The sequence below is a fragment of the Limulus polyphemus genome, unplaced genomic scaffold (assembly GCF_000517525.1).
Source record: "Limulus polyphemus unplaced genomic scaffold, Limulus_polyphemus-2.1.2 Scaffold3900, whole genome shotgun sequence".
Classification (NCBI taxonomy): Eukaryota; Metazoa; Arthropoda; class Merostomata; order Xiphosura; family Limulidae; genus Limulus; species Limulus polyphemus.
Window position 1 is genome coordinate 85,653 of NW_013669510.1, and position 11,990 is coordinate 97,642.

An 11,990-nucleotide genomic window follows, 5' to 3' on the forward strand; every position below is an offset into this window, starting at 1 on the left:
TTTTTTGCTGAAGAAATTAACAATGCCATAACAATTGTACTCTGGGAGAGATGATGTTATTGGTTTCTGGCTATAGTCACTATATTTTCCAAAACATATTCAAATTGATTTCAACTCTTCATTTGGATTATATGATAAGAGCTTTCTTCATTCGTAGAACAGCATTGCTGTGTATTCTGTAGACTCATGTCACTTTTATTAGTTTTGTATTAAATATTACTTTGCACTGTGTCTGTACTGAAATATCATTATCTATCAGTATCAGCTTACAATACAGAATTTTGCCTATCAGTTTTACTGTCCATGTAACTGAAAAGAAAACAAATAATAATAGTATAATGTTACTCTGTATTATTTTCCAATCATCTATAAAAGAGGTTCATAATTTGTGGTCTGAGGACCACAGAAGGTCCATAGGCTCTCTTCGGGTGGTCCTCAAAAAGGTTCAAAAATTACAGAAAATAAGCTGCAGTATAGTGCACAGATCCAATTTTGGTCTACCAAGATTAAAAACAAATTTTCCTAAACACAACATTATGAGAACCACAAATTTCCAACCATTCATGAATAAACAATATTTTTTCAAACTATCATTGTACCAGACATCTTTAAACAAAACAGTTATGATATACAGTCCCAGATATCAGTCCCAGATTCTGTGCAAGTAGGCCACAACACCTTATTGGTAAAAGAATGCACAACAGAACATGTTAGTTCCTTAGTTAAGTTTGTAACTTGTACTTTCAATGGTGTATGAACTCTCACTTACTGTAAACAGATGTTTTACAGTAGTGTACAGGCTTTTATAGACTTGTACATTTAACAAAAAGCAAAAAAATGCAAGTTAAAAATATATAAAATTTCTATACAAAATAAATTATTTTGGAGAAATTGGAAATACTCATACTTTGGTTCCTTGCTGTTACCTAGAATTACATTTGCTGAAGTCAAAATAGGGATTTGTAGTTTGAGTAAATAATGTCTATAGTATCTCCAGTCTTGTTTGCTTACATTTTTTACGATCCCTAGTTGGAGGTTTTTAAATTCCCAATTTTTTTATCTATCTTGTTTGATGGCTTTTTTATGCTCAACTATGGGCAAAGGATTACTTGATATGGTAGCTAACTTTATACGTTGTAATGATAATAAACATAGCTAGTAGCTAGCTGATATGATTCATGATGATTTAATGTAGCTATTGATTATTTGATCGCATTAGTTCGAGATGTAAAATGTTAAAAAACTGCAGCTGATAATTATCATGTTTGAGAACATAATGAGAATTTATACTTTCTGTGTAACTAAATTCTCTATATATATAATACACAGAAATGGGCAACTACAAGTCTAGACTAAGACACAACCTTCACTAAGCACATAGAACATTTTATCATTAGAAAAGCAGCCTTTTCAATTAAAATGTACATGTCTAAAAAATTGCTTTAAATTGGTTGTTGTTTACTCCTTCATACATCCCTAAAAACGCCAGTTGTATAGTGTACAAAGCACTGAGTATCTGCAAGTTACAGTCATCTAATGTTCATCTATTATTGCCTGGTAATTTTTGTTTCACCCTGTACTTAAGCATTTTAAAGGTACACCAGATATTTGTAAAAAAAAATAACTTCAAGGGGTAATAATAACACACCACTTATAGTGTAACTATGATGTTTTTAGCATATGTAAAATATAGAAGAAACAAATCAATTTTTCAGTATCCCTGCAACTTCGCAGTTCCTTATTTAATATACTAAGGTTTGTGTGCAAATATACAAGTCATATTTGATGTAGGCTGACCAGAGAAGAGGAAGAAGAAATATAAGATTTATATTTATAAATAAGATTAAACATTTTAAGATGTTTTTCTTTCCTTGTAAGTCTAACATGCATGCTTTTTTATATGTGTACAGCCTTAGCAGCCAATAGCAAATTTTTTAAAGTGTTTTTGAACTGAATCTTTACTGTTTAAGGTGCTTTTTGCCTGAATGCTCTATTAGGGTTTGTACAACTCCTTGTGATGCATATTATGAACCATTATCATGGTTCATGATATTCCCATCTTATTACTAAAACATTATACTTAAAAATTTAACAAGATGGTTAGAAAATCAAGAATCAAAACATTTTAATAATGTTATTAACATGCCTACAAAGAATTTCCAGAAAAGTGTGCACATTACACAGTGTCATATTCAGTAAAATGTAAGTAACTGATATTTGTTTAAGTATGGTTTGGAAGTATAATATAAAACAGACACTTGAGAATGTAAATTAAAAGCATTTAAAATCATGGTTTATATCGTTCTTCCTTAACAAATGACAGCACTTCAGAGAATTAACATTTTTCAAATGATAATATAAATTTGCTGAGATAATCAAACCTCAACGACTAAAGTCATTAAAGCACCAAAACTGAAGTTGAAAAGACAATTAGATAATAATTTATATCACAGAATTGCATAAAAGCTTTATATTTGAAAGTAAAATTAATGTTCAATGAAAATCATGCAAGTCCTACAAAATTTTAATGTTAATGGACATTTGTCCAGTGACATATGTATGATTTATTACCCTAAGATCCATTATTAATTTCACAATAACATTTAATTGATGTATAACCATTTTATTACAGAACATCTGTTCACGATTCAAAAATTTCAACAACATTAATGCTGTATATAATTTTTTCAATTGCTTATCAGTATTTTATCAGTTCATAAGAACGTATATTGATATTGATACAGCCCTACTATCCACTCTGTTTCACAATGTTTGTTCACCATTTTTGTTTTTTTTAACTCAATCACAGTCAGAAACTCAATTAAATTCTACACACATTTTCTGCTATTTCTCCTGCTGTTCAGTTAGTATTCATATTTCTCAAGGTTAATCAATGTATCTGATAATACACTATTAAATGCATTGAAATGTACACAGAAACCATTTTTTTCATCTAAATAAGATAGTCTTGATTACTTTATGAAACTGAGTATAAATTATGGTTTCAATTCAGTACAGAATTTTACACAACCATGGTACTTACTTCCACAAACTAAAAACATGTTTAGTAAATCCCGGCCATACTTCACTGTAACATTTAAAAAACAGAAAACATACAGTGCAGGATAAATCTAAAAATCACAGATAAGTGAATATTTAAGATATTAAAAAAAAAAACTAACATCATTATCTTTAACCCTTTCACTGCAGCTGGGACATATATTTCTCAGTACACTGGAAAATATACGTCCCAGCCACGGTGAATGGGTTAAAAATATTTGTCACTGCAATTTCTGTATACAAGTATCAAGCTGTACAAATAATGTTATTTCTAGCAGAACATCACAAGTTTTTAATAATTAGATGCAATACTTAATTCTTAACAGACTTCCATATGCTTATCATTAATCCATACAGATTTCACTTTGTTGATGCATTCTAGTTACTAAACTTACGTACTGGACAAACAGACAAAAGAACGAAATAAACAATACATTTTTGTTATTACTGAAACAAACCTGGAGTCTTGCTATTACAATTACTGCTGTCTTCATAAAGAGCTGTGGATGTCAGTTCATTTAACTCGTAACTTGAGAGACCATCTTGATAGGCAAGAGGTGATGGTGGAGGGCAGTAAAGGTGTTCAACAAGTTGACCTTGACCATTGACCATCGAGAAAATAACACATGCAATACCTAACGAAAACAAGTTTGAAACATCTTCAATTCATTATACAAATTTCATATCTATACTACAAAAGTTAAACAATTCTATTCAATAACATTTTATGGAATAAAAATGAAGAATTGATGGATATCATGTATTACTATTATACGATTATGGACAATTAAAACGTGTAAAAATATTAATGAATAGATGTGCTGACTGTCCAAGAACTATAGTGTGTAGCATATTTAGAATTAGAGGGAAAATAATTATACCAACTTCCTTTGACTTAAAAACAGTTTCAGTTTAACAGTCACTAGTTTTTATCAAATTGGTAGATACTGCTGATTCTCAGCTTGACCAAGATGCCAGTAGTAGAATTACACTTTCTTCAAACATGTCATTCAATGATTAACAGGTTCCTAAGTGCATTCTTACAAGTAGGTACACTCAGTGATGATTTATAAGTATTCACAACATAATTTTTACATATTCTTTTTCAAAAAACAAATTATTAAAGTACTTTACCAATATACATATATATAGGTTTATGATTTTTATGACATCTTCATAACTAACATTTAAGAACGCACTATTAACACATGAGAAAGCAGTCTTAAACCCTCCACTTTTGCCTATAAGCACAAGCTTAACATGCATCTATGAAATGCGAGAACTTTTTTGTTACAACACATAAAAAAAAAGTTTAAGACCTTTGCATGTATACACAATTTGATAAAAAGCACACATGACCACAAAAGTTGATAAATTATGTTTAACACAATAACCCAGGAGTTTTGAGAGAGTGGACTTATCTTCAGCAGGAGTTAAATGATTAAGTTCTACTTTCCCAAAAGTGTTTTGGGTCATTGGGACTTAATAAACTATTATATTCATATAGGTATGTGCAAGACTAAAACTACAAATAAAATGAGCATAAACAATGGCAAGCAAGAGAAAAAATCCTCATATTACTGACGTATACCAATCACTACTACTGCTGGGGTTTGGCATATTTTGCTTCGTATTGAATAATTTTATGTTTTTGCTAGTCAAAACGCTCATCATAAAGAGCTGACCAAAACAAATTGGTTTGTTTGTTTGTTTTGAATTTCGCGCAAAGCTACAAGAGGGCTATCTGCGCTAGCCGTCCCTAGTGTAAGACAAGAGGGAAGGCAGCTAGTCATCACCACCCACCGCCAACTCTTGGGCTACTCTTTTACCAACGAATTGTGGGATTGACCATCACATTATAATGCCCCCATGGCTGAAAGGGCGAGCATGTTTGGTGGGACGGGGATTCGAACCCGCAGATTGTGAGTCGAGTGCCCTAACCACCTGGCCATGCTGGGCTCAAAACAAATTGTAGTAAAATAAAAAAATGTTTACCTAACCTATACACATGTATATATAGGAGACCCCAGTCAAAATTATTAGGATTAACTACAATACTGGTGATATTTTTGATAAGAGTTTTATGTGTGTCTTGTATATCATTAGGACCCTATAATCAACAAAGTCTAGGACTCACAAGCAATTTGTTTCAAAGATAGCTTATAAAAATATATTTAAAAAACCCTATGGGTATGGATTAATCCTTGTTTACCTTTACTTCCAGTGGTACCTGAAGCTTGTTGTAAACAGTAGAGAAAAACATCATTATCCGCTACAGATGTTGATGAGGCATCCTCATTATAATGCTAAAAAAATCACAACTGGCATTAACTGTGACAAAAAGAGAAGCTGTGTAATACAATTCAAAAGCAAAGTTAACAAACATACAATTAACATAATCACTGAAATATAAATAAAAGTAAAATACAAATAAAACAGATTTATTGTTAACGTATTAAACAAAACTTACAATGCCAGTTTCTCTGTCTCTAGTATTTGTCTACTTTTTGTTAAAAAAACATTGCAATTAGCAAACAATTTAAACTTCAATGAGAGAATTGTGGTCAATGTTTTGACCACAAATGATATTCATTGAGACCAAATGTCTTACAGCCAAAGTATTGACTTTCTATTCAATTACAGTGATTTTACCCATTTCTTCTCAATTTGGGTTTTACATTTTATTAAGTATGTTTGTTTAGCTAAAATTTTACATTATATTTCATGACTTAATAACCATGAAGTTGGTGCAGCAATAAAAAAATTAAAAAATAATTGATGTAGCAATTCAAACAAGTGATTATGCTATTATTGCAACTAAATTATGTCTGGTATGCAAAATTATATAAAAACCGTACTTTTAAGTAGTCCTGATTTAATTGCTTAACTTACACTTAAAATACCTTTAATTCAACAACCAATATTAGCCACTACTACTGACTTTAGTCAACATGCTAAACAAATGCATTGATACTAGAGCTGGGTGATTAACTTTTAATTGATTACCTATGATCATTAATTACATTGATTAGTGTCATGTAAGATTATACATTAATCAAAATTATGCTTAAATTCATTAGTGTTTTCAATTAATACTATTTTTGATTATTCCAACTATCAAAGTAATGAACATGTTGTGATTATGGTTTTTCATTATTATTTTTGGTTAATTCAAGGTTGTTTAGCTTAATTAATTAGTTTTAGCAAGAGATGAACTTGAACAAGTTTCTTGACATAAACAAAAAAATTAATAATAAGTATTATAATAATAATACAAGAAAGAAATGTGTGTTATATTCATATATCACAATAGTACAGCTAAAATAATTTTAGGACATATTTATATTCATATTGATTACAAGTCAAAAAGAGGTAATTAATTACTACCTCAGTACACATCACTAGTCAAGCCTCATGTAGAACACTGAGTGCAGTTATGGTCTCTTTAACTGAGAAATAACAGACGTTTTGAAAAGGACTCAGAGGAGTTAATAATATGATGGAAGAATTATTTTACAGCTGGAACTTGGTGATTGACTCAATTAATAGATATAATTGATTACCTATGAGCATTGATTACATTAATGTCATGTAAAATCATTACTGTTATAACAATAAAGAACTAAACAAAATTAGTGTTTCTAATTGTTATTGATGGATTATTCCAACTATCCAAGTAATAAAAATATTGGTATTATTATTTCTCATTACTATTTTATATTAAATCAAGTTTGTTCAGTTTAATAGATTAGTGTTATGACTCATAAAAACAACTAATTAATTGAAATTTGCATTCAAGATTATTTTCAGTCATTTTAACTATAAAAATCTCATGTTAGAACAAGTGATTAGTTTGCAAATTCCACAAACTCTTCAGATCTAATTGATATTGATATTACAATTACTTTTTCCTACAAATATAAATTTACGCTTTCTTTGTTCATACCTGCATAGCTGTTGAATACACACTAAGTGTTCACAGTCAACATAATTACCTTAAAAAATGTGTAGTAATTCAAAAAATCAAAACTTTTACTGGATATATAACATAATTAACTTAGCTAACATACTTTGTAAAACAATATAAAAACAAAATGTATGGGCAATTTTTTGACACAGAGAGAAGCTGAACTATAAATGCATCAGTACCTTGAAATGATTCTCTGCCCTACTGTCAGTATATTTGGGATTATTCAAGAAACTGAGCAAATTCTGTCGCAAGTACACTTCCACAGCATGAAGATAAGTTTGAGTGGGAATGGTAAAATGAAACACTGATGCTGGTTTCTTTCCAGGTTTTTGAATGAACTGCAGAAGTAGCACAAAAAAGATTTTATAACAAAATCTACATGCATATACAAGCTTCTCTAACACTATTTATTAATTAATTAATTTTCGTATTTGTCTACTATTTTCAATCTTATTTGTAGCTTCTTTTGTATTAAAAGTGCAAGAAACATTACATAGTTATACATTTCTGTAAATTCTTAAAGCAAATTTTTCTTCATTTCAGTAATGTAAACCAAAAAAAATTATTCAACAACTGAAAAAAATTCAATGCATTCAATTATCCCTTCACTAAGGCAGCAGTATTTATTTCTTGTACAAAACATTTTGTTTTTGGTAATTTAATTATAGGTTTTTGCTATATAATTTCAAAGCCACTAAAACAGAATGTTTATAATTTCTTGTAATTTCATATTATAATTCATTATTTTCTGACATCATAATTATATTTCTCCTTTTCATATCCCTCAAAACTGCACGACAATTCTAGGCCTATTGCTCTCAGATAGGTAACTTATTCATCTTGAAATACATAATATACATCCATGGAGCACCTTACAGGATCCAACATTTAAAACTTAATTGGAATAAACTTTGAGGCTTCTCCATCATCCACTGCTTTGGTTTTTCTGACATGATAGAAGGAGAAACCTTTCGTCCAAGTGAAAACACAGATAAACCCGCTTTTCTTTTTTAATTTTATTGTGGCTAAACAGCAATAAACAGCTGTAAAAGTAAATCGATTAATGTCGAAGAAACTGTAGGATTTATCCCAAAACTTCTGTGAATAAAAAGTATCCTGTTGAAAATATGTAATACTCAGATGAACTTTGTCATGTGACTTAGACATAACATAAACACTAAAACACTTGCGAATTTCCCTGGGATGCACAATATGTGTAGCTATGTGAACTGCAACTCTGCAGATATATATATGGAAAAAACAAGGCATGCCATGGATTATATGGCACAACGAATACATACACATAGCCATTATACTGTATGCCTTATAGCAAAATACAGGAAAAGGATTAATAGAAACATGACAAAGAGTCAGTACTCCTAACAAATCATGAAAGGCTAAAAAAAATCTTGAAAATTTATTTCTCTTTTTCATATATGTGCCTCTTAATGTAAGACACTCAGTCACAAGTTCCATCCAATTATAATGTCTTTTTATTGATTTTACATGTGCAAACACTGTTGAAGTTTTCTATTTACTACTTGCTTTTGTGGAATAAGATAATATGATAGTGATGTACAACATATAATTGATGGAATTGTAACAGAAGATTACATTTCCATTAAATAGCTGTATTATGCTCTATTTTACCTAGTGACTGATACAGTCTTAACTAATGCTAACAGTGAGTTTATGGATTGTTCTCACTGTATACATTCAATTCCTATATTGTTTTGTTACATTTTACAAACACCTCCTACTTTTTTCATATCAAATTATAAATTATACTTTACAACATTTTCAAAATTTAAACAATAATATTGCTAGATAATACAGATAAATTATTATGTTAGCTATTTAAGGTAAAACCAACACCTAGCCTTATACATTTGCCATATTACAAATATAATAGAAACTAAAGTAAGTCTAATCGAGTAATACTAATATAACGTGAAAAAATATATTGACATCAAAACACATTTACGCTTATTCCATATGCAAATCAAAACATAACCACATTCAACAAATAGTATTTCGATACAAAGCATTCACTAATGTAATTTTAAACAGACTATTAATAAGGCACATGGTGAAGTTTAAAATCAATAACTAGCCATTTTACCTGACATTTATACAAATTGGTTATAAAGAAAAAGTAGAACATGCATTTCATATATAACAATATTTTGTTTGTTTCAGAATCGTGCACATGAGCCATCTACTCACAACTGTCCCTAATATTCAAGTAATAAATAAAAGGGGAAGGTACTTTCTCAACTCTTGTGACGGCCCTGTCTGATCAAGGAATATGATTTGATGATCACTCCCATTGTGCACCCATGGCCTCAAAGTATTAAAGCAAGTTTTTCTGTAACAGATCATGAACCACAAATCCTCAGATTCACAGTTTGGACATGATAACCACAAGGCCATCTACAGAGATCCTTCACTAATCAGTACACATATAGAGATAGACAGATAAAAGAAATCACTTTGCATTCTTTGAACATAAACTTGGAATTAAAATCCTTACTTGCACATCTTCAGGAGTTAATTTGCACATCGGATTCCTTTCTAGCATCACAGAAATCATATCCAAAACTGCATCATCTAATCTGTTTTGAAGGACTTGGACAAAATCTTCTTTAATTTCTGATCCTAAAATCCACAAGTAAATAAACATCTTATTTTTTTTATGATAACACCAGTGATAGTGTGTTAAATTTCTCACATAAAGCATTTTCACTAAAATATCTAAATTTTCAAAACACACAAAACAAGTGTAAATAAAATCTTATGTAAAAGGTTTTAGAGATTAAGAAAATGAAATTTGAGATTTTTTAGAAGTGGAAAATTATGTTTAATCTTAACATGAAAACCACTTTGCACTTGGAGCACTTAACACTTTGACTCCATGTATGCTGGGAAAATTGTTTAGTGAAAATACTTCATTAAAAGTCCTGATTTTATGTCTATGAATGACTTATTGCTTAATGAAAGATTGCAAAATTTCATGAAGACACACAAAACTTATTAGAACATGTAGTATGGAATCTCTAAAGGTCAAATTGGGTTCAAATTTTAGGTCAAATCTACTGTAGTGAGAGAGTTAAACATTCACTACTCCACTCCTTAGTATTCAGCTAATGTTTAGGAAGATCTTGACAAAAATTTTAAAGTGTTATAGTTAGAAAGACAGTTAAATTGTATTTAGGGCTTTCTTTTATATCTTAGTTGATTATGTATTATTTATGTTTTATGCATAATGGAAAGGTTTAAACATCTTTTAAATATACATCATATTTTGCATCAGTTCTCAAGGCTTAAGATCTCACTCTTGGATAAAATATGTAGTTTTATTGAAAAATATGTTTGAAATTTATTTAGGTGATGGGTGCCACTCCCACCTTCTGTATTTTTGCTTGAGCTTTATAATATACATGAAGTTGCTAAATATATATGTGTATAGTCATTAAAAAGAGCTCATTTTATAATTTAAGCCAACAATGGTTATTTTGAAATTGGCAGGCACTTGTTATGTGGTATATATAAATGCCTGCAGTATTGTTGCTTGATCTCTGATAGCACTTAGGTTTTCTTAACTAAATGTTGTTATATGACCCACAAGCTATGAAAAATATCAACTTTCACACTTCCTGTCTTGATTCAGATAATGTCAATCTTGTAGATGTATGTCTACACTATTAAGTATTTTTACTTGCCCTATTGACAGTAAGTTTCAAAGTTCTCTGGCTAAATGGAGTAGAAACAAGTAATACATTTTGTCAATTCCTACAAAACTGAAGTTTAAGTATTTTGTAAAGGTTGCTCTTGAAATAAAGGAATTAAAACCTAGATAATATCAAACTTTGAATTATAGCATCCATTATAATGTTAATTTCATTCACATAGATTATTAGTAAAGGTGGTTAATTAAATTTTGAACTTAACTCAGAGACTTGCACAGAAAAGTGTTTAAAGGGTTAAAGTCTCTGGTTAACAACTAGTAAATCAGACTAAAAAAATTTAAATATTTTCAGAGGAATAGCCAATGGCACACTAATGCATAACTTAAGAAAATGTACATGAAGGAAAACCGCTATCCATTAGGATGCCATATATTTCGAAACATTAAACTTTTATGTCTGCTTGTTACTATCTTGGAACAAAGAGAAAGGAAAACTGGTAATCAAAAATTCATGATGTTAGAAAAAAAAACATATGTAACATAACTAATTCCTTTTCATTGTTACCATGCCAATAAGAATAAAAACTTAAACATTATAGTATTGCTGTCTAAGCAAGTGCACATCAGATCACTGACATATAAAGAATACTCTAACAATACTACTATCGAATAAATTAATGAAGGAATAAGTACAATCTTATGTGACAAGCAAACTACAGTTGTAAAAATCCAGGAATTATGTATGAAAATTAACAGAAGTGGACTATTCAAAGCAAGGAAATCTGACATTCTTGAATTTAAAATAAATTAGATTTAATATCTATAAAGTAAAGTTCAGTCCAGTGTACTCTATATGGTAAAAAGAAAGAGCAAAATGAAAGCAATTAACTTGAAAAACAAAACTATATATACTGTGTAAATTAACATTTTACAAAACTTGTTACAGCTTCTACAAAAACATCAGAAACTTACATGACCATAGGTAACTTTGATAAATAAAACAAATAATGGAATACCCACTAACTGGATAATACTGTTATTTTAATTTTTTAATTAAAAACACAGATAACTGTGACCAAAAACAAAATTACCAAAAATTAAAATACACATAAAAATTAACAGGTATGAAATTGTTTGTTTGCAGTTAAGCACAAAGCTACACAAAGGGCTATCTGTGCTCTGCCAACCACGGTATTGAAACCTGGCTTCTAGTATTGCAAGTCCACAGACATACCACTGTGGCACTGGGGAGTAACATGAAATAGACAAAAA

At 29.8% G+C, this 11,990-nt stretch overlaps 1 protein-coding gene across 1 annotated transcript in view; it reads right to left on the reverse strand.

Moving 5' to 3' along the window:
• The window catches only part of LOC106470247 (KICSTOR complex protein SZT2-like), a 67,431-nt gene extending 57,748 nt beyond the window's left edge, over positions 1-9,683 (reverse strand). Inside the window, exons 1-4 of the mRNA XM_022398846.1 lie at positions 9,564-9,683; positions 7,210-7,368; positions 5,273-5,366; positions 3,519-3,695 (exon numbers count right to left, since the gene is read on the reverse strand). Coding sequence (XP_022254554.1) covers positions 3,519-3,695; positions 5,273-5,366; positions 7,210-7,368; positions 9,564-9,623 — 490 coding nt within the window. The 5' untranslated portion in view covers positions 9,624-9,683. The remainder of the gene's footprint in view (positions 1-3,518; positions 3,696-5,272; positions 5,367-7,209; positions 7,369-9,563) is intronic.
• Positions 9,684-11,990: the final 2,307 nt, after the last annotated feature.